Source organism: Babylonia areolata, chromosome 5 (assembly GCF_041734735.1).
Source record: "Babylonia areolata isolate BAREFJ2019XMU chromosome 5, ASM4173473v1, whole genome shotgun sequence".
Taxonomy (NCBI): domain Eukaryota; kingdom Metazoa; phylum Mollusca; class Gastropoda; order Neogastropoda; family Buccinidae; genus Babylonia; species Babylonia areolata.
Window position 1 is genome coordinate 32,464,667 of NC_134880.1, and position 26,120 is coordinate 32,490,786.

The 26,120-nt window shown below is 41.2% G+C and overlaps 1 protein-coding gene across 2 annotated transcripts in view; it reads left to right on the forward strand.

The window, feature by feature from the left end:
• The first annotated feature begins 1,913 nt into the window (after positions 1–1,913).
• LOC143282032 (dynein axonemal assembly factor 4-like) overlaps positions 1,914–26,120 on the forward strand; it is a 73,408-nt gene continuing 49,201 nt past the window's right edge. Inside the window, exons 1-4 of one of the 2 annotated variants that reach the window (XM_076587457.1) lie at positions 1,914–2,533; positions 15,945–16,095; positions 19,072–19,205; positions 23,336–23,446. In XM_076587457.1, the coding sequence (XP_076443572.1) occupies positions 2,411–2,533; positions 15,945–16,095; positions 19,072–19,205; positions 23,336–23,446 (519 nt within the window). In that variant the 5' untranslated portion in view covers positions 1,914–2,410. The remainder of the gene's footprint in view (positions 2,534–15,944; positions 16,096–19,071; positions 19,206–23,335; positions 23,447–26,120) is intronic. The other variant, XM_076587456.1, reaches the window with a different exon arrangement.

Sequence of the window (26,120 nt, forward strand, 5' to 3'; positions counted from 1 at the left end):
CAAAACGACGCCGTCAAACTATAGGCCAGTCAGTCTAACCTGCATTGCATGCAAGGTGATGGAGAGAAAGTCATGGACCACATACAAAGAAACAACCTCGTCAGTGAGGAGCAACATGGATTTGTTCCGGGCCGCTCAACCATCACGCAACTCCTGGAGGTCATGGACATATGGACAAACATCACTGACGAAGGGGGGAGTGTTGACGTTGTCTACATGGACTACCAGAAGGCTTTTGACTCTGTACCACACTGCAGGCTCATCAAGAAGGTCAAAGCACACGGAGTGGGAGGGAAAGTACTCGGATGGATTCAGGATTTCTTGAATGAAAGGAGACAGAAAGTAGTCATCAACAGCATCCACTCTCAAGAAGCAGACGTAACTAGCGGTATCCCCCAGGGCAGTGTCCTAGGCCCGTTGCTATTCATCATCTTCATAAACGAGAGTTGTAAAATCTGCAGTGAAGATGTTCGCAGACGACACAAAGCTGTTTGGGAGGAGCGATATCGCCCAAGGACACCAGGACATGCAAGATGACTTGGACCAACTCCAGATGTGGTCGGATCGGTGGCAGTTGAAGTTCCACCCTCAGAAGTGCGCTGTCATGAAGCTCGGAACAACAAAATCAGAAGCAACATATTCAATGACAGTGAAAGCGAAGGATGGAAGAACCAAGAAACTTACATTGGCAGAAACGGTGGCTGAAAAAGATCTTGGAGTATGGGTGGACAACAAACTGAACTTCAGCGATCACGTCGCACATGCAACTGGGAAGGCAACCAGGATAGTTGGGCTTATCAGGAGGTCTTTTGACTACCTAACGAAGGATACATTCGTCCAGCTTTTCAAGAGCCTTGTGCGACCTATTCTGGAGTATGGACACAGCGTCTGGCAACCGTGTCAGAAAACACTCTGCAGCGACATTGAAGATGTGCAACGGCGAGCCACAAAACTGCTGGGGTCTCTGAAGGATAAGCCATACCCAGAGAGGCTGAGAGCTCTAAAACTGCTCACACTGGAACACCACAGACTCAGGGGGGACATGATCGAGGTCTACAAATACCTGCATGGCTACTACTGACACAGTCAAAAGACCAAAACTGACACTGGCAAGCGGGAGAACGCTCCGTGGACACTCCCTCAAGCTACAGAAAGACAGGCACCGACTGGATCTCCGAGGGAACTACTTCGTACACAGAATAGTTGCGACATGGAATGGTCTCCCTGAGGAGGTTGTGACAGCACCAACAACCAACGCCTTCAAGAGTCGACTGGACAATCATTGGAGACACCTGCCTAGCCTGCACGAACCAAAGTTAAAATCAGTCTTTTGCTGGCCACGCATGATGATCACCAAATAACTGAGTTTTCCAAAAAGATGAACCACAAACAGACCACCGGTTTCAACCGTGGATCAAGTTGAGACATTATCCAACTTGGGTCCCCGATAGCTCAGATTTATACCAAGTGGTCAAAGGGAAATAACCTAGCCATTTCACTCAGTTCAGCACAGTCGATAACAGACATTCCTGTTGCATATGAGAGGCCAATTTATTGTCCTCTCACAGTGGCACCCCGGGAAGGTACTTTAGTGCGGACAATTAGAACTGTCCGAGGCCACCCAGAGAAACCACAGGTACCCTTATCCCGCACTGAATCCCACAGGCACTCCTTCCCTTCAGTCGTCCGCCTGTGGAACCAGATTCTAGGCCAAATAATCTCAGCCATTTCCCCTCAGTCATTCAAAACCAGGACTGAGGCCTGGCTGTGAGCCTTAGGCTCTATATAGCTACAGGACATGTGTTTTTTGTTTTGTTTTGTTTTTAGATGGCTTTTTTTGAGAGGGGGGGGGGGGTTGACTGATGCTGTGTGGGGCCCGGGTTCCCCGGTGACACACAGACATCAGTCATCAAGAGCGCACCGCCCCATTGTGGATTGTTGACCTCAAAGGGCCGCTGAGGACCGAGGCAGGTGACGCGAGCTGACCAGGCAGTCATCCATGGTGCCCCAACGACCCACCCACGGGTCAAGGGATAGATGATGATGATGATGATGATGACCTGTATTGGGATTACCACAGGCTTATAGACAAGACAAGACCTTCGTTGTTTTTCTCCAGATACTTTTTTTTTTTTTTACCTTGATTTTATGCTGATTAAAATGACTCTGACTGATATCATAACAGTGTTACTTCATATCTGAAACGATCCGAATGCATTTCAGTTCGGAATTTTCTGTTGAGTCGAATTTGATTTTGATATGTTCTGGTATATCGACCATCTCGTTGACACAGCGGCATGACAAACGTTTTCATTGGTCGAAAATTCTATCATGTCAGCGTCCATGACACCGAGGCTGTTTCTTGGCGACAAGTTGTGTCCTGCTTGGTTTGGAGGAAGGGAGACAGAAGATGCCTTTGATCGTGAAAGATTACGTGTGGGAGGAAACAGAAAAATCAGTTTTCATCACAGTTCCACTTAAGGGTGTTAAGGCAAACAAAGCTGATATCTTGTCTTCCGAAGAATACTTGAAGGTACACACAACGCTTACACTTACATGCCTGAATTCTCTCTCTCTCTCTCGCTCTGTGTGTGTGTGTGTGTGTGTGTGTGTGTGTGTGTGTGTGTGTGTGTTGATTAACATACCAAAAAATATGAACTGACGAACCTTGAAAGGTATGAATAAGACATATAAGACGGTTGCGTGCAGTCAGAGAGAGAGACAAAAAAGGATAGAATAAGGAAACATGCATGAATTAATGACCCCAGGAGAGCGACTCTTACCTTGTATTGAGTCACATTACATGATGTGCTTGGCTGCTAACTACTTGGCGGAAAATTTCCATCTGACCACTGTGGATGTAGGGTGAGACAGCAGTGCTTGATTTCATTGATTTCACTAAATGTTTTGCAACAGAACTTGTGCACATAATGGCAACACTGCCACATGATCAGCTGTAGGAATCAACAACAACAAAAAAGAAAAAAAAGGAAGAAAAAAGAAAGATGCAGAATGTCCAATCAGTAGATATGCAGAGTGCAGCAGAGCGTGTGCATGATCTTCTCTTCCAATAAATATTGTTGTCAATATCACTTACGACATGTGTTTTTGTTGATTTTTCAAGGAATAAAACAAATAAAATGAATGTAGAAAAAATGTAGCTGCCTTACAGTTACAGTTGATTTTCAGACAGAAATTATGTATGGTTTTGAACATTGTAAAAGTACATTTATTGATCAACTTAATTATCATATCAAAGTATTTTGATTACCCACAAAGTTTTATTGATTATGATAGTGTGTACTTTCCTCTCTATTCACCTCTTTCTCATATGTTAATTTGCCTGTCTCACTCAGTCACTGTTTCTTCACCTTATCTTTTGTTCTTTCCTCTTTTATTCTTGCCTTCTCTGTTCCCATTCACTTTATTGTTTGTACATAGCTTTGAACTGTACATGAATGTTTACAAATGTATAGATTGATATTTAGCACATGTTTGTATTATTATTATTTTATTTATATTAACATATTGTAAATACTTTGCTTTCTTTTTTTCTTCTTCTTTTATGTTTTCTTATATCTCTTTAATTTTTGTCAAGAGGACCAGATGTAAAAAAAAAAGCAAAAAAAAGCATATTATGGTTATCCATTTACCCTCAAAAGGCAAAAAATTTTTTCGTATCCATCTCACTGATCACCCACGCACACACACACACACACACACACACAATAATTCAACTCATTTTTATTGTACACACGCCTACATACACTATACCTTGACTGCCTTTCTCACACATGTGCATATGCACACAAACATGCATACGCACACACAGACAGACAGACACACACACACACACACACACAGACGTGCGCGCACATGCACGCAAACACACACACATGCACTCACACGCACACACACACACACATGCACACACACACACACAGACATGCACACACACACACACACACACCCACGCATACACATTTTTACTAAACAAAAGCAGGTGCAAGCTCACCCATAGACACTCTTTGCATACATCTTGTATTAGAGTTTTAAGAAGTTACGACTGGATGTATATATTCATTTTGCCATCACATCACCCAGAACTTACTCACTCACTCACTCATTCCCTCGACCGCTGGGGTCATTGGGGGGACATGAGGAAGATGTCATAGTTCGCCACGCCGTTCTGTTGGCAGCTGTCGTGAGGAGATCTGACATCGTCATTTTGGTCCATTCCTTGACGTTGTCGGACCAGCTCTTTCTCTGCCGCCCCCTTCTGCGCCCTCCCTCTACAGTCCCTTGCAGGATGGTTTTGGAGAGGGTGTTATGTCGTATAAACGTGACCAAACCATGCCATCTTCCGTCGTTTGACAGTCGCCAGCAGTGGTTCTTGGGGCCCAACAAGGTTGCTGACCAGGTTCCGCACGTAGTCATTGGTCTTGTGCTCCTTGTAGGAGATGTGTAGTAGTCTCCTCAAGCACTTGGTTTCGAATGCTTGGATTCTTCTTTCTGTTTCTGCCATCAGTGTCCATGTCTCACATCCATATAAGAGGATGGAGACCACCAGTGACTTGTAGAGCAGGAATTTTGTGTGGAGTCTGATGTTGTTCTTCCATACCCTGTTCAGTCTGGCCATCATTGCCATTGCAGAATTAATCCGATTTCGGATTTCTGCTGTGCAGGTGCCGTCTTTGGACAGGGTTGCTCCCAGGTACTTGAAGCTGGTCACTTCTTCCAAGGGCTCACCATTCATGGTTATGTTGGCACTGATGTTAGTTGTGCTGTTGACCATGACCTTTGACTTCTCTGTGCTGACCTCCATGCCTTAAGCACTTGCTCTTGTAGTAAGCCTGTTTGTTAGATCCTGGAGCTCGGTGTTAGTGCCCCCCATGAGGTCGATGTCGTCTGCGAAACGAAGATTGCATAATTGAGCAGTCAGTTACTTATTTGATATGTAATAATCCTAATTTGTTAGGAATGGTCAGAGTGGCTAAAAACAGGCACACCAACATTTACTATATTCCACTGCAGCAGTGGCACAGATAAGTGTCCATGGATTTCCACAATATCTATATCACATTTTGTTTTAAAGTCATTTTTGTTTTGATCTTCAATGTGATAACCGAAATTTGTATTTTCATAAAATGGAAATTCTACTTCTTATGTGTATTCATGTGCATTGCTTGTATGTACAGCTGACAGAAAGTGTATTCTTGTAAATAATGTGATGGCGTAATGAATTTCTCTTATTGGAGGTAGTAATGTGCTCTGTATTAACTCACCCCAGATGATGGAATGCCATAGTATTCCTGACATAAGGTAGCATTCTGGACGATGGAACCCAATAGCGGTTTCGACAATTTAAAAAAATTTCCACGTTTTCCTCATGGGGTAGCATAACAATCATAGCTACACCGGGCATTGCGAATGTGTCCAGGGTCAAATAGAAAGTTTCTTCGTGAGATTTTGTAACAAAACACTCCACAGCAAGCCAGCGAGTTCAGGACCCCACACGACAAGTTAATCTGCATACATATCGAAAATGGCGTCGCAGGCAATACAAGTGGAAATTTTTTGAGCAAACTAGATCATGACAGTGGCTTTCACTGCTGCTGAAGTGATTTAAATGCTTCAAACTGAAGGTTTTGACATCGATGAGGATGATGAAGACGTTGAATAAAGTATCTGTAGTGAAGAAAGCTTCTAGCAAGAAGGTACTGATAGTGACTCAGCTTCTGAGAGCAGTGAAGAGGGAGGGGGGTGGGCGTTCACACGTTGTGAGGAGAGGGGTCAGTACGTCAAGTACAGTGAGTTTCTTTCAGTTACTTTATGTTTTGTATTTTTTGCGATTTATTTCCTGACCCTAACAAATGGGTCGTCTGTAAGGAAAAGCAAGGGAGAAAACTATTCGTCTGGAGTGAGTTAACCTCGTTAGTGCCCTGTGACATATTATTATGAGCATTTACGCCTGATCTTGGAAATAAGCCCAAAGTGTTTACAAATAGGGGAAAGATATTGTTGTTTGAGGGACGTGGTGGCGGTCTCCACTCTGGGAGGGACGCTCACTCAGTCTGGCTCTGCGACTAAGCCATTATTATCGTTAGTAGGGGGCTTAGTAGGTGGTGTCCTAAGTACCTTAAAACAGAACAGGCACCACTGAACACCACCGAAGTGACTCAGCAGCAGTGCAGGGTCTCTTCTGGTGTGTGGCCTCCTGGCGACCTAACATCGATGGTTCCCTGTGGACTGCCAACGCTGGAACTGCGACGGACGAACCCGGGTGTGGCTGTGTATGGGGGAATCTAAATGAGCTGTGTGGGAGTAATTCCACTGAAACGGTGCAGATGATGGGGCAGAAAAAAAAAAAGATGAGAAAGATCAGTTTAAAGCAAATTAAGCCCCCAAGCATTAATTACAGATTAATTTCCCTTTTTTACTATCTGCACCAAAGACATGCAAAATAAATATAATTCCCATGCTTAGCAAAAGAAGTTCCTGTTTGAACAAGAAATGATAAAAATGACTGCTCTTGTTGTGTCAGAATATCAGATCAAAGTGCCAAGTTTAGAGAATAAAAAAACAAACAAAAAACAAAAAAAACCCCAGTAAATTCAGTTTGCATATAATTTGGCTTCTTTTTAAAAATTTTTTGGGCCCATCCAAGAGGTGCAATATTGTTTTAAACAAGATGACTTGAAAGAACTGAATTTTTCCTATTTTTATGCCAAATTTGGTGTCAGCTGACAAAGTATTTGCAGAGAAAATGGCAATGTTAAAGTTTACCACGGACACACACACACACACACACACACACACACAGACAACCGAACACCGGGTTAAAACATAGGCTCACATTGTTTACTCAAGTGAGCCAATAATTGTTCTCTCTCTCTCTCTCTCTCTCTCTCTTTTTGTAGCTTTGAACCTGAGTGTTATATTTTTAAGGGGGATGGTACAAAAGAATTACTGATAATTTACTGAATTAAAGGATAGAATAGATCCATGCACCAGCCCATGACATATAGCAGACCAGTTACAAAAGGGGTTTTTCTACTGTTTTATTTACAATATTGAGAGATAAGAAGAAGAGGAGAAGAGCTAAGAGAAGACAGTGCACTGATAAGACACAAGTAACAAAATATCATAAGTACAGCATGTCAGGAATGCAAGTGGATAGTAAGCACATCATATATTGATGGATGGAGTCTCCCATCAGACCAGTGGATGAGTAGGCAGGCACGCTTATCTGTCGGTGTGTGTCCTCATATGGGAGAAGAGGCCGGTTCTGGATGCGCAGCACTTCCCACAGGTGTTGCAAGGGAAAACATTTCCAGAAGTTGAGTCCTGCTTCCTTCGCTCACGCTTCTCCTTAATGGCCAGCCTTCTCTTGTTTTCAAACGTCTTTATGCACAGCATCCTCCAGCGAGAGCGGTCAAAGGCATCAGTTTCCCAGGAAGCGATGTCTATGTCACAGACTTTGAGGTTTGTCTTAAAGGTGTCCTTGAAGCGCTTACAGGGTCTTCCAAGTTCACGGTGGTCTTCCTTCAGTTGGCCATACAATAGCATCTTCGGAATCCCACTGTCTGTCATGCGGACAGCGTGTCCTGTCCAGCATATCTGGCACTGGATCAGCAGGCTTTCGATGCTGGGCAGGCCGCTCCTCTCTAGGACCTGGAGGTTGGAGACCCTGTCTTGCCACTTTATGCTGAGGATCTTTCGTAGGCATCTCTGGTGAAACTGCTCAAATTGTTGAATGTGACGGCGATACATCGTCCATGTTTCACAGCAGTACAAGGTGGTCAGCACAACAGCTCTTTAGGTTTTGATTTTGGTGCTGAGCCTGATGCCTTTGTTGTTCCACAGCTGGTTGTTGAGTCTGCCAAAGGCGGAGCTGGCCTTGGCAATGACCAGCCTCACTTCTGCATCAAGGGCTCCGTTGCTGCATAGGGTGCTGCCCATGAAGCAGAGGCGTTCTGTGAGCTAGCTGGTTGGGACATGGGCTCGGTCTTGCTGAGGCTGATTGTGAGTCCAAAGTGCCTGCAGGAGGTTGAGAACCTGTCCATAATGAACTGCATGTCCTCATGGGTGTGTGCAGCAAGTGCACAGTCACCAGCGAAGAGGAACTCTCTCAACAGTGCCTCAAGCACCCTGGACCTAGAATGGAGTCTCTGCAAGTTGAAAAGTGAAACTGAATGTAGATTCCCCGATCACAGTCTTGAAAGGCGTCAATCAGCATGGCAGAGGAGAGAATGGAGAACAGTGTGGATGCCAGGATGCAGCCCTGCTTCACTCCATTTACCACAGGGAATGGATCCAACATGTCAGTATTTTCCAGTACTCTCGCCTGCATGCCATCGTGGAATGACACAATCAGCTGGATTAGGCTCTCTAAGCATCCGAACTTTAGGAGGATCTTCCACAGACCACAGTGGTTCACCATGTTGAAGGCCTTAGTCAGGTCTACAAAAACCATGTGGAGCTCCTATTTCTGCTCATGGCACTTCTCTTGCATCTGGCATTTGGCAAACACCATGTCACATGTTCCCCTGCCTGAGCAGAAGCCACACTGTGCTTCAGGGATGACTGTGTTGGAGACATGGTCAGCCAGTCTGTTCAGTATGATGTGGGTGAAGATTTTGCTGGCAATGCAGAGGAGAGAGATTCCATGGTGGTTATCGCAGGATGTTTTGTCTCCTTCCATTTGTAAATGTGGACAATTGAAGCATCCTTGAAATCCTGGATAACCTGCCCTCTCTCCCAGATAGACTGGAACAGGGCGGTCTTCTTGTCTGTCAGCACCTCACCACCATACTTGTAGATGTCGGTCTGGATTCCATCCGCTCTTGGTGCTTTTCCTGACGTTGTTAGCTTCAGGGCCTTCCGGGTCTTGGCTTTGGTGGGAGGGGCAGCTAGCGAGTCATTGACTGGTAGCTGTGGGAGGGCTGCAATTACCTTGTCAGATACGGACAAGTCCCTGTTGAGGAGGGTGTTGAAGTGCTCTGCCCAGCGGGCAAGGATGTCTTTCTTGTCTGTCAGGAGGGTGGTCTGGTCCAAGGCTCGGACAGGGTTGATCCTGTGACTCTCGGCCCATACACAGCTCGGAGACCATCATGGAAGGTCTTCATGTTGTGAGCATCAGCAGCGGACTGAAGCTCTTTGGACTTTCTCTCACACCAGGTGTTCTTCATCTCACACAGCCTCTTCTGTACGAGTTGCTTGGTTTGCAGGTACTGGGTCTTCTTCCTCTGGCAGTCTTTATTGAAATGTGTTCCTGATGCTGTTTATGCAGTGTGTTCAGGAGCTTGGAGATCTCAGAGTAATTCTCGTCAAACCAGTCTTTGTGGCTCCGCTGTACAAAGTCGAGTGTGTCAGCTGCTGCTGTGTATACAGCATCTCTAAAGGTGCTCCATACCTCTTCTACATCAGTCGATGCAGGAGTTTCTTGGCGAGCTGCTTGGATTTGCTGCTGCAGCACATCCTTGGTGATTGGGAGGCGGTGGATGTTCAGCTTCCTAGGAGGTTTCTGCCTGGCTGGTTGGAGCTTGCGTGCAAGTCTGATGTTCATCTTGCTGCGTACCGGGCGATGGTCCGACCAACAGACTGCTCCTCTCATGCAGCGTGTAATGGAAACATCACCTCTGTCCCTCTGCTGGACAATCACATAGTCCAGCATGTGCCATTGCTTGGAGCAGGGGTGCATCCATGTGTTCTTGTACTTGTCCGCTTGTTGGAAGAGGGTGTTGGTGATGGTCAGTCCATGCTGTGTGCAGAGTGAGAGCAAAAGCAGTCCATTGGAGTTGCACTTGCCAGTGCCATGCTGTCCCAGGACTTTCGGCCACGAGAAGTCCATGCCGACACGGACATTGAAATCCCCAAGGATGATCAGCCTGTCCTTTCTGTCTACCACTGAAATGGTGCGGCTGAGCTCCTCGTAGAAAGCTTCTTTGGTGTCTTCGGGGTTGGTCATCATCGGGACATAGACTGTGGAGAAGCGATCCTCGGACAGCTTCAGATGCAGGGTCATCAGCCTGTCGTTTATCCCTCGTGGAAGGCTGTCAAGCTGTCATGCAAGTTTGGTTTGTATGGCAAAGCCCATGCCTGAGGTTCTTGGGGTGCCATCTGACTTCCCAATGCAATAGAAGGTGTAGCCCCCTCCAACTTCCTCCACCTGGGTTTCACCAACGAACCTGGTTTTGCTCAGGGCTGCGATGTCCATGTGGTAGCGATCAAGCACTCTAGCAGTGAGCGCGGTGTGCCTTTCTGGTCTGTCGTCTCTGTCTTAAAAGGTGTGAACATTCCAGGCACCCAGTCAGGGCATGACTCCTGGTTCTTTTCTTCTCTTGTTTTCAAGCTAGTGTTGGATGTCCAAGTAGGTGCGGTTTCCTACTAGGTACGAGGGAAGGCAGGCTTTGTTTAGGGATCGTTTTATCTCCCCTTCCCCATGTGGGGAGAGCAGTGCTGTCCCTAAAAAGGGCTGCTCTGACGTTGTGGGAGGATATGGGTGCCGCATCTGCCCCAGTCTATAGCAGACGACCATCACCCCACAGCCACCTGCGTGCAGAGTCGTGACTAGGAACTGCCAGCAGCATCCTCTGCCTGTCCCCGTTACCACTTCTCCATCGCTGCAGGGCTTGGGAAAGCAGGGTGTTGAAGGGCTAGTTCGTCATTCCAACATTAATCTGGTTGCCTGACCAGCACAGGTGACATTTTTCAGTGAAGAGGAGTTGTGCAGTCCCATTCCCACTCTCTCGCCTACCGACGCTCACAGTCCCACAAGTGTAGATACTGCCACGTGTAGGATGGCCTCAGCAGGCGCAGGTTTTTTCTTCGGAGTTCCATCTCCTGGGAGGACTTCCAGCCAAGGATAAGAGCTCCCCCTGCCCTTAGGTCATCCTCTTCCGCCTTCACAGCCGTTGGGAAAGGTTTCCTCCTCTGCTTGGTCCGTCGTTGGTACTGAAGGACTACCACTTGGTTCTGAGTAGGCAACAACATCAAATAAATAATGCATATGTGTGAAGACCAAACACTGACATCAAATGACATTTCTAATACACTTAAATACTGTAGTTAAAGTGGTTGAAGCTATGCTGATTTAGTGAAAGTACTCTGATGGTACAGATTATGTAAAGCTTATACTGTGTCAAAGTGACTCAAATTAATCAGTTATCAAGTAGCACTGTACTGGAGTAAGCTGTAGGAGAGAATGTGATAGCTAAATTACAATTAACAGACTGTGATACATATCAGATGGTTTTAACCAATAACTGATATTAATCCAACACTATCTTGTAATCACCACAACAGAATACTACACATATTATAGAGTCCTGACTAAGCACACTGTAACCGAGAGTCAGTGAACCACTGTAGCAGTACATGAATAATAAGCAAGGTAATAGAATAAGTGGCTTTAATATTAAATACTGGCAAACTGAGAAACCAAATAGTAAGTCCGTGCTCAATACAGTGATTTGAAAACTATCATGGCTTAACCATTAAGTGGTGAATTAACTTACACAAGTAATCCGTTGCATCAAAACCAAATATCAACATAGTTAAGCTTGTGCTCAACTTTTAAATCTCTGCCGAAGCGGGATAAGGAACCTAACCTTCATCAGTGACAGCAAATGGGAAAGAATGTGTCATCATAGAACATTCTTGAACAAACTATCAGTGTCCAGAGATGTCATTGACTGTGACGTTGAAAAGAATGAAATGGAATGCTGCTACACGCATATGACGACATGGCATTTATTTAGATCAATCATAGCTGAGCTGTGACTATATGTCAAAGCAATAACTGAACCATGTAAACCTAAGGCAATATCAACATACTCATATGAACACAAGTACTGTGTTGAAGAATACAATTTACAAATCATCAGCACAATAACTTATCCTCACACAATGCATACTTACAACAAGCAGTGTGATGAGACATTGGCCACTGGGGTACCACACAGTGTTTGAAGAGAGAGAGAGAGAGAGAGAGAGAGAGCAGGCTCTAGCCAGTGACTGGCCAGGTGGAAAGTGACTAGTCATCACTTGCTGCGGCTGTTTATGCAAGTTAAGTGGACTGCAATGACGTCCGTGTGTGCTGCGAAGCAAATCGGCTCAAATCAGGCTGAATTTGATTAGAATTGTGTTTGTTACAAGGTGTTCAATGATAGATTTCTGAATGATTCCTGAACTGATTTACATCGGATTGGTCACAAAAGAAACAGCTCAACACCTATTTTCTAATGAGTATAAAATGAAGTGTTGATTATTTAAGATGAATATATAATCTTAATTTAAGTCACCTGAAAAGGGTCAGTTTTAGTGAGCTTCTCACTGAAAATTACAAACTGCGTTAAATCAGTTTAACGTAGGCAAACACAAATGGCATCGATTTAAAGCCGATGAGCGATGCTAGTTGTGCAGTGAATGTCGTTAAGTGTCGACAATGAAAATCAGCTTTGTAATTTCTAAACGTCCGATCTATTCTCATCCAAACACTACAATAGTGGTGTGGTTTTAGTTTCCAACAGCAGTCACATACAGAATTGTAGACTAGCGTTATGTGTGACGGAAAGACAAAATGACATAAGCTGAGCATCAGTTGAAATCTTTACACTGACGAACGATTAAACTGAAATCAAATATGCTTCTAACTGATTAAAGTGTGTGTGTAAGCACAACAAATATAATATTGCAGCGAACGATACAGACACTTGATGTAATAGATGTTTGGAGCAGTTTAGAATGGGCACCTATTATTCAAATTTGGAATGGTGTTGTGCCTTATGCCTGAGTGATTGAAAGGCAGCAGGTCAGTTGCGAAAATGGCGTCTGCTATAGAGCTCGTGTGTGAAACAATTTTTGAAGCCAGCTGAGCGCTTGGCTAAATTTTACTCTCAAATTTTCCCCTATGAGGCTTCATCAGGAGAGCATCTTGTTTGTGATGTATTCTGTATTGTCTGTAAATACGTCATTACAGAAGAGTTGTCAACATAGTGAAGCAATGTAATCTGACTCTGGCAATAATTTAAATAAAATAAATGAATAAAAAGAAAAAGATAATGATAATGATAATAATAACAATAACAATAATCATATTAGTTAATTAAACAACAACAAAAAAAGAAATTAAATATAAAACATGTAGGGAGAAAAAAAGGGGAGGAGGGGGGGAGGGGAGATAAAAAAATAATAAAAAAAGAAGAAAAAAGAAAGGATTCTGAGAATCTACCCTTGTGGAATGATTTTCATGGAGTGGTGCCAACCAAGTCCAGGAGTTATCTTGTGTTTTGTGTTTATATATATATATATATATATATATATATATATATTCGTCAACAAAGATGCTTTGCCATTTGCCCCATAATACACATATCAGCGTCATTCCAGGATTTTTTACACTTACATCTTATAGTTAATGTGTCCCAATAGCCACCAGTCAGGAACCTTGATATACCTCCAATCATTATCCATAAAAAGAAACAGTCAGTCACGCTCAGTATGGTAATTACTGAATATTATTGTCAGTACCCCTCTCAGAAAACTCTCATGGCTTGAAACAGCAGTGTGTTGCAAATACCCTTTGTGATTTTGTCACCCGTAATGTTGCAGAAGCTTTGTAAATCATTGAAGATGATGCAGTTAGTGCTTGTGGTGACAATCTTGTCAGATGGTTCGCTTGATGTGAATGAAAGTGAGAGTGAGGATTTGTTTAGAGGGAGGGGTGTGTGGGTAACAGTAGAGCTATGTTGCAACAAAGGACAGAGAGAGAGAGAGAGAGAGAGAGCAGACAGGAGGTCAAGAATACCTTTGTGGCCAACCCAGAGTTATCCTCAAAGACAATTTAACCTGTCACCTTTACTCGAGGCATGGTGGGAAGGAGAAATTGATAAAGGGGGTGGTTGCATGAATCAGTGTTTTTTCTTCTTCTTTTTTAAAATCACGTTGTCATTGATCAAAGAAGGGAATCAGCCTGCAGGTGAAAATCTGAACTGTATTCCCCCTTCCCCCCCACCCCCCCAGCCCCCCCCTTCCCTGCACTGTGTGCCAGATGGGTCACTGCTAACCTTTTTGATGTCTGAAAGTGAGCATAAGGTGAGTGGGCCTGGCAGAGGCAGGTATGGCACATGAAGGATGTGTGTTGTGTTGCTATGATTGTGCATGTTCGTTTAAAAAAAAAAAGTTTATTAATCATTACCATGTGCAACCAAAAACCATCTGGCAAAATGGAAGCACAACCCAAAATAATGCCTGTCACTGAAGAGGTTAAGGGTGAGCTGTTGCTGATAGTAAAGTATTCGGTATTAAGGGTGAGATGTTACTGACAATAGACCATGAATTAACTGAGAATGGTGACAGATGACAGTTATTGTGTGTTACCAGTGCCTTTTGTTGGCATCACTCAGCATTACACTTTACAACAGATTACAGAAAATTCAGAACAATGCTGCACAACTGGTTCTCGCCAAAAAGAAATCTGATCCTGTTACACCTCTGCTGAATTGGTTACACTGGCTTCCAATTGAGTCCCGCATTCAGTATAAGTTAGCAACATTCGCCTTTAAACATTTTGACAAGTCTCTTCCATTGTATCTCTCCTCTGTATTGGAAATGTACGAACCGCACAGAACATTAAGATCCAGTTCTGAAAAGCTGCTTGAAGTTCCAAGGACTAATCTGAAATGCACTGGAAATAGGTCTTTCAGAGCTCAGGTTCCCCAAGTGTTGAACTCTATACCTTCATCTCTCAGGAATGCCTCTGATCTACATTCCTTTAAGTCAGATCTGAAAACTTACCTTTTCCGTAAGCATTTTTGTTCTGGGCGAAACGGTTAAATAAAGGTATGCCTGTTAACAAGTATCTTTGTATTAGTATTTTTGTAGTCCTGTTTTAATGCATCGCGTATTTTATGTAGTTTTGGTCTTAGATGTGATGGCATTTTTTCTGTCTGGTTATTTTTTTAATGTGTGTGTGTGTGTGTGTGTGCATGTGTTTGTGAGGGTACAGTGCTCTGGTATGCGTGTGTAAGTGTGTAGGCATGTTAGTATGTCCGAACAGAATTCTATGTTAGTAAATAAGAAATATCTTAATTTTTATGCAATTTTGTTTTTAGTGCAGTTGATATTTAATGTCAGCGTGTGTGTGTCTGTCTGTGAGCATGTGTGTGCATCTGTAAGGGAGGGACATCTATATATGTGTGTGCGTGTGTGCGCGCGTGCGTGCGCACGTGTGTGTGTGTGTGTGTGTGTGTGTGTGTGTTCTATGAAATGCATTTTGTTTTAATCTAAGCCTAATTTATTTCATAGCTTTTATAATCTGATTCATCTCTTAAGTGTGATTTTTCATTCATATGAACACCCTGGATGTTTTCTATTGTCAGATAGCGGTTGATGTGTTTTTTAAGGCATGTTTATAGTCTACTGGATGATGTAAGGCGCTTTATTATTATTATTATTATTAATGATCAAATCTTGCATCAGTATTATGTTGCATTGCGGGCTGGCTGTTGAAGAAACTTACAATAGAGACACCAGTATTGTCATGTTTGTATGTTCACATTTGAAGTGATATACACTCTACAGTCTACTCATGCAGAATTTATTAACAAGATAGTATATTCTACTTTAGTACTTATCAATTAGGAAATTGGTGTGTGCTCTGATACATGTTAGGAGGGAGGAAGCTTGCTTGCATCTGATGCTCTTTCTGCCATTGCATTGTTTTTCTTAAGCTGGTCATTTTGAGGGATACTGAAATAGCTAGAAACTGCCAAGCACACACACTTGTGTAGTTATACAAAAGAGTCATAACAAGTATCATCTTTCAGCCATACTTCTGTGTGGAAGTCAGTTGCACCACTTGTTAATAACCTTATGTTTTATTTATTTAAGATTGTACATTTAATGAAAAATAAATTATGACTTGTTATGATCTGTTTTAGGTCAGCTATCCCCCATACATATTTGAATGTCTACTAAATGCACAAGTGGATGATACTCATGGTACTGCACAAATTGGCAGTGGTGCTGTGCTCTTCAAACTCAACAAAAAAGAACCAGCTCTTTGGGGAAGACTGCAGTCACCATATGTTGGTATGGAATCTTGTAGTGCCTTTAGAATGTTGTGTTGATGTTGTTTTCTGTTCTTAATTCATGTAATGCATTTAGATAAAAAGACAATATTCCCTGTCATGCAACACTCAAGAAAATAAAAAGTGTTTTCCAGAAATTCTCACCAGTAATCAACTCCATCTCTTTTCAGCCAGTGTAAAACAAGGCCTTTAACTAAGTGAAAATGTGCATTTAAAAAGAGGTTTCATTTGCAATAACTTACAAAAGGAAGAAGAAGAAATAATGATTTAATGCAAAAAAGCATAAAACAGATTCAAAGACCAACTTAATCACAGAGAGAGAGAGAGAGAGAGAGAGAGAGAGAGTTCGCATGGCTTATAACTAAATGTCGTTGAAAAGGGATGGAAGGTCTATACATAGGCGTTTTCAAAAAGATGTGTTTTCAGACCAGTTTTGAAAGATTGAAATGAGGGAGAGTGGCGAAGATTGTGAGAGAAACTGTTCCAGACAGATGGAGCTGAATTAGAAAAGCAAGAATCATCGAAGGACTGGGTTTTAACACGGGGAACAAGTAGCTGCTGTGAATCAGAAGATGATCTGAGTTGTCATGGGGGTGTGTAGGTTTGAATGACTTCTCTCAGATACAGTATTGCAGTCAAAGCAAGTGATGGGGACTCATCAGGCTTGTGGACCTTGCCATCTGTGGGGAAGGAGATGATGTTTGAGTTGATTACTGGTATCCAGATGTTGATGTGGGATGTGGATGGTAGGGTATAGTCTCTGGTCACTTGTCTTCTTCTTAGAGTTATCAACTTGATCAGTGGTTGAAGTTGATGGGAAACTTGCTATTGCTTCTTCACTGCGAACAAAGAATCCTTTTTACTTGTGAATAGATGCATGAATAAGCTGCATCATCTGGAGACTTGAATTTCACTTTGTTGCCTGTTTTCTCAACAACTTGAAATGGCTCTGCTATGAATGATGTGTCCAGCTTTCTTTGTAGTTCTTACCACAGCAAAAAATGCTTTGCCTGATGTCTGATTATTTTTCTTCATCACAGTCTGGTTTCTAGATCTTCAAGTTACAGAGGATTTGTTTGAATTTTGCTTCCAAAGATAAGTTCTGCTGATTTTCATTGTCGACACTTAACGACATTCACTGCACAACTAGCATCGCTTAACGGCTTTGACTGAGGTGAAAACTGTGTTTCTGACACACTATATTTAATCAAATATCTCTTTTGTCGGATCAGTAGACTACAAGTATTATATACTGGCAGAATCATCGCAGTTCCATCTTTAAATCGATACCATTTGTGTTTCCCTATGTTAAACTGATTTAACGCAGTTTGTAATTTTCAGTGACAAGCTCGCTAAAACTGACCCATTTCAGGTGACTTAAATTAAGATTATAAATTCAGCTAAGTATGGCAAGCAGCAGAACTGATCCTGTACAGCAGGACATGCGAGATGTGAAGATCGTGACCCTGTACAAGAACAAGGGTGACCACAGCAGCTGTAACAGCGTGGCCCGAATGCAAGTTCTGGCAGCATGCATATACCCAGAGTTGCAGTTTAGTTTAGGGCAGGCAGATTTACCATCAACATGATATTCTCCGTCAGACAGCTGCAGGAAAAATGCAGACAGCAAAATCAACCACTCTGCCATGCCTTCATCGACCTGACAAAGGTCTTTGATCTAGTGAGCAGGAGCGGACTGTTCACACTTCTGAGGAAATTAGGTTGTCCCCCTAAATTACAGGCCATTGTCGAATCCTGTCACAAGGACATGTACAGCACAGTGTGCTACAATGGAGCAGTGTCTGACCCATTCCAAATAAGCAGTGGTATCAAGCAGGGTTGCGTGCTCACCCCTACACTTTTTGGCATATTTTTCTCCAAATTTTTGAGATGGCAAACCAGATGCACAGCAGACACTTTATTGGCTCAGTCACAACCAGAAGGAAGAGAAAATCATCAAAGCGCTTTCTGCTCTAAAGGGGGGGTATTCTTGGGGTGTAAGAAAAGCTAACAGCTCACTTTCTGAGAACATGATTGAATTTTTATCTTGACCAAACCTGGCTTTGTCATTGCTGGGACAGTCATTCATTTACATGATAACAAGAGTTAAACTTTAAAGCCTTTTTTTAAGCATGCTGTTTCCAGCCATATTTTGTTTGTTTTCATTTGGGATGTCATTCTGTGGAATTGGAAATAGAATTTTAATGCATTAAAGTTATTATCTTCACTTAGAAATGGCTGAATAGTTATCTACATTCAAAATAATTGAGAAAAAGGCCCTGATTTAGAATCCACATTCATTTTCTTTCACAGAAACATTTACTTTTGTTCTGTATCTCCTATGACCTATAGTTTTTGTGCTGGAATTTAAAAGACAATTACCCTGAATCCTCAAAATTCCCTAGCAAGGGGAGAGCACATTTTTATACAAAATTGTCTGGCACTGCACGGGATAATTGTGCAAAGTACTGGTCCTTACATAATTGATGTATCTAGATTTAATCTTAGGACAAGGGATCAAAGTAGCAGCTGAGTGATATCTGGGGATATTAAGACATTTCCATTTCATCATATCCTTGAGTACAAATTGTATGTGGAGGCTGGTGAATCCTTTCTAACAAATCATGGGCTGAAACTTGAAAGGAATGACAGTGCATAGTTTGTGCTTTTTCTGGTCAAAAGCTTCATATCTATTCTGAATTAGAACAGTATTTTATTAAAAAAAGAAATTTATCTCAGTCCATTTTTGATTTGCGCTCTTGACTCATGTTTGCATGAATAACAATTTTAGAAGGAAACATTCCTTTAGTTTTTGAGGACATTTTGAATTTAATCATATGAACATTACATGGTTTTCAGTTTAAATAAGGAAAGTATGCAAATGCAGTTAATGAACTAACATTTAAAAAATAAAGAAATTGAATATGAATATCATAAATTATCCATCAGGTGATAACATTTTGTTTGTTTTTTCAAGGTGATAAAGAAATAATGCGTTGTAAGAGGGAAGAAGCAATTGAAAACACACGGAAGAGGACAGAAGAGGATCTGAAACAGAAAGAGGAAACAAAACGCAAGAATGAGAAATATGCCATTCAGGAAATGATGAAGGTGAGTATATCTTGACCCTCAGAAGGCTGTTTAATTTTTCAGCTTATCACAATCAGCAGATTTTTGCTGAATCCATAAAAGTTCTTTACTATTACAAGCTTTGTTGTTACAAAACTTGACTGCTCAGTTGAACCCATGTCTATCATTGTAAGGTCAGCTATTTACTTGCATATCTCAAAGAGTTGTGATTGTTATCATAAACTTATAACCTGTTTTAATTTCACCTACAGGTATATACTGCCAACAAGCATGTAATTTCCAGCTATATTTTAGGAGTCATGATGGCTGCTGGAAAAAGAGGGCGCTAGCCAGCGGGACAAAGGGGAGGTTACCTACTTCCGGGAGGTTATCGGCCGTAGTTTCGTTTTCTCCGCATATGCGGATAGTAGTTTGCACAGGACAGGAATGTCAGACCCCTGCCGGAGTCTGCACAAGTTGGGTCACGGTAAGTATGTTATTTAAACGTAATTTTAGATAGAAAATTTCCTTTTATTATTAAATTATTTTCACTTTGAAATGCCTGAAAAGTTATATGCAATCAAAATAAATGGGGTAAAAGCCGACTTCAGATTTCTTATTCATTTTACTTTACAAGAACATTGACCTTATATATGTATCTATTATAGTTTTGTGTGATTTAAAAAAAAAATTCCCTGAATCTTCAAAATGCCATTACAAGGGGAAAGCACTTTTTCATAACATTCTCTGCCCACTGAATGGGTTTTTGATGACATGGGAGACTTCCTGAGGGACAAAACTGAGATAAGTAAATACCTTTTAAACAAGAGAGGCAAGGCCTTCAAGGCACTTGTTATACACACTTTGTCCGGTTAAAAAAAAAACAGTTGCGAAAATGTGTTCTGTATTTAGTAATTTTTTTCTTTCCTTTGCTTGTGGGCTGCAACTCCCACATTCACTTGTATATACACGAGTTGGTTTTTACATGTATGACCATTTTTACCCCGACATGTAGGCAGCCATACTCTGTTTTCAGGGGTGTATTTAGTAATATATAGCTTTAGAGAAAAAAAAAGAAAAGAAAAGATATATTGGCAGGTCTAAACGGAACACATTCAGTTCAAGAGGAAGTAGACTTACTCCCAGGGCTTAAGAGCACCTACCAATGAAGTTAAAAAATTGATATCTAGATTTATGTTTCTTTAGCATGATAAATAGATTTTGGTATACGATGCGATAACGCCTTTTAAATCATGCTATTTGGGTGTATCTCGATTATTTAAGAAATTCTTTAAAGTCTGTGGTAAAGCAGACGTTGCCATCACCTCAGGCAACATGAAGCTGTTTTCTCCAGATCTGCGTGTTTGACAGGCTTACAGAAACTACAATCGGTCCATTCAGTTTCTCTTTTATGGTCATTTGATGGGTGCAATAGCCGAGTGGTTAAAGCATTGGACTTTCAGTCTGAGGGTCCCAGGTTTGAATCTCAGTAACGGCGTCTGGTGGGTAAAGGGCGGAGATTTTTCCGATCTCCCAGGTCAACTTATGTGCAGACCTGCTAGTGCCTGAACTCCCTTTATGTGTATACACACACAGAAGATCAAATACGCACATAAAAGGTCCTGTAATCCATGTCTGCATTCAGAACATACCCTGCAACCCCGAAAACGGAGTATGGCTGCCTACATTGTGGGGTAAACAAACAAAACGGTCATACGCGTAGATGTTGCATGTCTGTCTGAGTGCGTATGGGTGTGTGCCTGGAATCTGATTGAATGACACAGGAAATGAATGATGAGCACCTAAATGGCAGCGGTCAGTCAGCTCTGCCCAGGAAGGCAGCCTGTTGTGCATATGAGTCAGTGTTTGTAAAGTGCTTAGAGCTTGGTCTCTGACCGAGGATAGGCACTATAGAAGTGTCCATATCATCATCATTCATTCTAATTAATTCAGTATCCACTTTGAAATATTCATATGCAGTAAAGATGTCAACCATGTGGTTAGTGTCACTGTGTGTCCAGAATTTGTTTTTGTTTTTTCTTTTAACTCACTCTAGATGAAGGGCCCTGATCAAGGCCCTGCTGTTTACAACTGTTTTAGACAAAGGAGCCTGATTGGAGCTTTAGATTGTTTTGAATTTTTGGATGGCACCTAATTTGCATAAGGGTGTTATAAGCATATGATGTTATAAGCTAAGAATATTTTAATTGACCTTTCCACTCTCCATAGCAACCAATAAAAGCAGAGTGTGTTGCTGTGCTTGTGAGCAGGAGAGTTATTTTCACGGTGACTGGTTTACATGAACAGTGCATGTCAACAATGGTGTTTGACCCAGTTTCTTCTCAGTCACAAGGCAGACAACAGATTTAGATGAAGGGGCCCAACCATGGCTATATAACGTTCTGAATTTAATCTGTTTCATACTCTGTGTGTTTTCCCAGATTCGTATACAAGTCACCAGTGTGTGCAAATTTCGAACAAAAAATAGAGATACTGCATGATAGCATGAGAAGGGAGGACGTTTTATATTTTGTCCCCAGCTAACTCATTGTGCTACTGATCAGTTTGGAAGTTTTCAGTTGTTCAGTTCTAACAGTTGTTTTTTGGCAGTTTTACTTCTTACCCATACAAGTGGGGAAAGTCAGGGGAGCTAACTGGCAGCACTAAGTGTTTTAATTGCGAACAAGAAAAACAAGGTCAGGCTATCATCAAACCCAAACATCAGTTGTGATTTTTTGGATTTGGATCATCAACAAAAGACATTTTAGATTGCATGCCAAGATTTGACATGATAATACTCTGCAGTAATATATCTCAAACATGACTTTCTATATATGTCAATATAGGTTAAGAATTTTATATGTTTACTTAACCCTTTCGCTGCCAGGAAAATAAGATTCAAGTGAAATCTATTTGCCAGGGGTTTTTGACAAAAAACGGGTATAAATTTTCCAAAAATTCTGTGCTCTTTGTTATTTGAGAAAGACCCATAAAAGTATATATTTTCTGAAAGGTAAATGAATAAAGAATACAAAACACATAATCTTTACTCATTTTGTATATTTTTAGTGACATGCTGTTGTTTTGAAATCAGTGTTTTGTTTTTTGTCACATTTTCAACTTATTCATTGCAAACATTAGTCAGGTAATTTGCACTAAAATATCATATTGTCTGGACAGATGGATATCTGCACACACAAAATCATACTAGAACAACCACATTATTATTTTTTTTTTTTAAGAGACAGATACACAATGCATTGTGTCTTCTCCAAGTGATAATATGGATGTGGGGCCACGCCCCCCCAGTCTCCACCTCCCTCCTCTCCACTCCTCTTACATGATCACTTTATCCAGTTCTCATCAGACTGCTTGGTTGAGTGCCAAGAAAATCACCTACACTGTGTCCTGCTAATAATTTGGTTAGTTTGTGTCGTCTGCTATGGTTGTGCAGCCTGGATCACTCACTGATAGTGGTGTCTTGGCCACTCTCTTGATTGCTCTTATTTTATATCGAATCGTCCTATAAATGTTCATTACTGTCTTCTCCTTTGAATTTACGCTTCAGTTCTTTCTGAACATCACTAAAGAAAGCAATCTTCGTTGATTTAGTTCGCCATGATCGCATGTCTTGAGCACGGCATCAGTCAGACATTTTGTTGAGTGAGTGAGGAAAGGAGCTAGGCAAAACACTGCGACAGTGACCCATTCAAAACGTTCAAATAAAGGACTGCCTCAGGACGTAGATGGGATTTCTAGCCATGAATAGAATCCAGAAAGATTCCCCAAGCTAAAGCGACCAGCATTTTCGTCAACGAACTGAATGCAAACCAGGGAAAAGTCTGAATATTTCGATGACAAGTTATCTTGTCATTGTGGCAGCGAAGGGTACATGCTTGCGATGACGAGTTATCTCATCATATAGGCAGCCTAGGGGTTAAAAGAATTGGAAAAACAAATGTCCATGACTTCATGATCTTGCATATTTGTTGCTGGTATTTTTACTTTGTCACTCTCACAGAAAAAGAAAAGGAAACTGAGAGGCAGGGTATGAAACAGAAAAGTGATAAAGTGGTCAAGGTATGGACAAGTTTAACTGAGAAATGTGTAAAGTCTTTTTAAATAGGCAGTTAAATTGTTCATAGATGTTAGTTTCGAAAATGTGTTCACAGCTTGAAGAGGCTGAACGAACTCGCATAGAGACAAGAAAACAGGAGGAGCGGGACAAAGCCACTGCAGACCTTGAAGCATGGAAAGAGACACAACGCCTTCTGGCTGAACAGGTAAGATTATGATAATAACAGCAATAATATATGTAGTGCTTTGGTGAAACTGAAAGACCACAGGACAGATGTTGAAGAAACATCAAACCAGAAGTGACTCTGCTTTCCATGAGCATCTTGCATCATATGCAGTCACAGTACTGACTTGGGTGGGACATGAGCACTGTGCACAGAAACCAATTTCTGGAAGAGGAAAGTAAAATAAGTCATCCAGATCAAGACATGAAAGTCAAGCCTCAGCCATGACACTAGTCTGGAATTCCCTCCAGTTTATGACAGTCTTTAAAAACACTACAGTCAGGTGCATGTGGCCAGGCAACTTTAATAAAGTATTGAACTTGGCTTTCTCTCAGCCTGTCCAGCCCAAGACTTTCCTTTGTCAGTTTTACTGATGAGGGTGTTGAAAGACTGCCGAAATATTCAAGTGTGTCGGAAATCTCTCAGTTTTTCAACTCAAATATAGGGGTGAGACAAAGAGAAAATCTCTTTCCAATAATGTTTGCATTCTTCTGAAACAATATGAAATCCCACTAAGAAAAAGGAGATGGATTATCAACTATTGCTGAAGAGGCTAGGGAAATTAATTTGCGTGAACAGTATTTTAATGTTTTTGTAAAACTATTTGTTCTGCTTTAGGCAAACGAAACTGTGATTTTATTTCAGAGACAGCCACAGGTTTGTAGAATGGTCTTCCTGCAATGAGACAGTATTGTGAGAAGTGGGAGCTAACTCTGAATGCCAAAAATTGTAAAGTAATAATTTTCTCAAGGGGCAAAGTAAGAACATTTTCTGATTTTCATATCAGTGATGATAAAAGTTGGGTTGTAAGTGATTTTTAGTTCTTGGGACTGAAGCTTGATTATGATGATAAAATGCATGTTGCCCAGCATGACTTACCTGATCGTGCCTTGAAACCAGTGTTTGTACTTCTGAGGAAAACCAACCTATTAAAGCTTACTGTTGACCTAATTATTGACTTATTTAATGAAATGATTGTGAAGTTAGGGATTTTGATATATCTGATATTGTGGAAATTCTACAAACTAGTTCTGAAACTTAGACAGTCCACCCCTTCTTTTCTGGTATTTGGTAACTGGTAAGTTCCTTGTGTCTGTAAAAACCAGAACACTAGCATTTTGGTTTAAGCTTGTTACAAACCTAGGCACTTCAAAGCTATCTTTGCTTGTTTACAAATGTCTCTTTAATTTAAACAGCATCAACATACACCAGAACCAATTCCTGAAAAACATTCTAAATGTCTTGAATGAAATTGGATTAAGTAGTTCCTGGTTTAAACACCACAGTTTTGGTGTACATCCCACTTGGTTTGAAGAGAAGTTTAAGTGCTGTTTAAACGATAAGTTTTTGCAAGATTGGTATAGACATACATATAACTATATTATGTATACTAATTAGAGGATGTTTAAGCCAGTATTTGTTCAGGATGTTTATTTTACAATGTTACCAAATAACCATATAGTTAGTTAAGAAAAACCAGTTATGCTTTGCCTGTTAATAGCCAGCATTTATTGGTTTCAACATATGTGATAAACACACCATAAACGACATTGCTGATGAGCTTCACTGTTTATTTGTGTGTCCTTTTTTGACATTGTGAGACAAATATGTTATCTATGAATCAAGAACATGCCCAGACTCCATCAAATTCTGCTTCCTGTTTTCTGAGAAAAACAACAACAGAATATTTTTGAAACTTATATCATTGGTTTCTTGTATTTGTAGTTCTTTTCAGCAATTTCAGGAATTTTGTCAAATGCTAAGGAAAAAAATCGGAAAGAATTAAGAAACTCTCTGCAGTATGAATCATCCTGAATCAGAGAATCTTTCCCACAAAAGCTTTGGTATCATTGCTGTATTGTACAATATGAATTATGGTTCTATTGTTCCTGTAGTTTTTCTCAACTTAGCTACATAATGAGCCTCACTCACACACATATACATGTACACACAATGCAGATTAAGAGAATACAGGGGTATGGATATAGTTTGTTAAGCAACTATTACTCAAAGCATTTAGACATTACCAAATACAAGAAAGGAATAACTAATCTACTGCACAGTCTGTTATAGTAATTCTCATTCTGAGATAGAATTGATAACTGGTGAGAATAACTGGAGCAGATTCTGCTGGAGATGAGTTGTTTTTAGACTCGTTCTTAATCCATTCAGCGCCAGAGAATTTTGTGGAAAAAAAAGTGCTCTCTCCTAGCCAGGGAATTTTGATGATTCAGGAGTAGTAAAATCAAAAGAAAAAAATCAGCACAAAAACTATAGGAGATACAGAATGAACGTAAACGTTTTTGTAAAGACAAATTTCCCAGTTATATTAGGTAGCGGTAGCCCCCATGGCCGATGCCGGGAAACCTATGAACGCCTAAAAAAATGACTAATTTTGAAGTGCATTTTCTCAAATTTGATTTCATTTTGTGAAAAACTATCCAACTGAAATAATTATTCATCATCCATATTTTTAATTTTTATTGTGTTTGCTTTATGCAGTGCGTGAATGGGTTCATGGATGGAAGATAAAGAAGTGTACAGTAACGCGAAATAGCGATCCTTGTTCAATGGCGGCCGGCGTCTTTCTGAGCGCAACACAGTTAGTTTCAACCACATAGTGGAAAAAATCGCATCCGTTGTTTTCCATTCATTG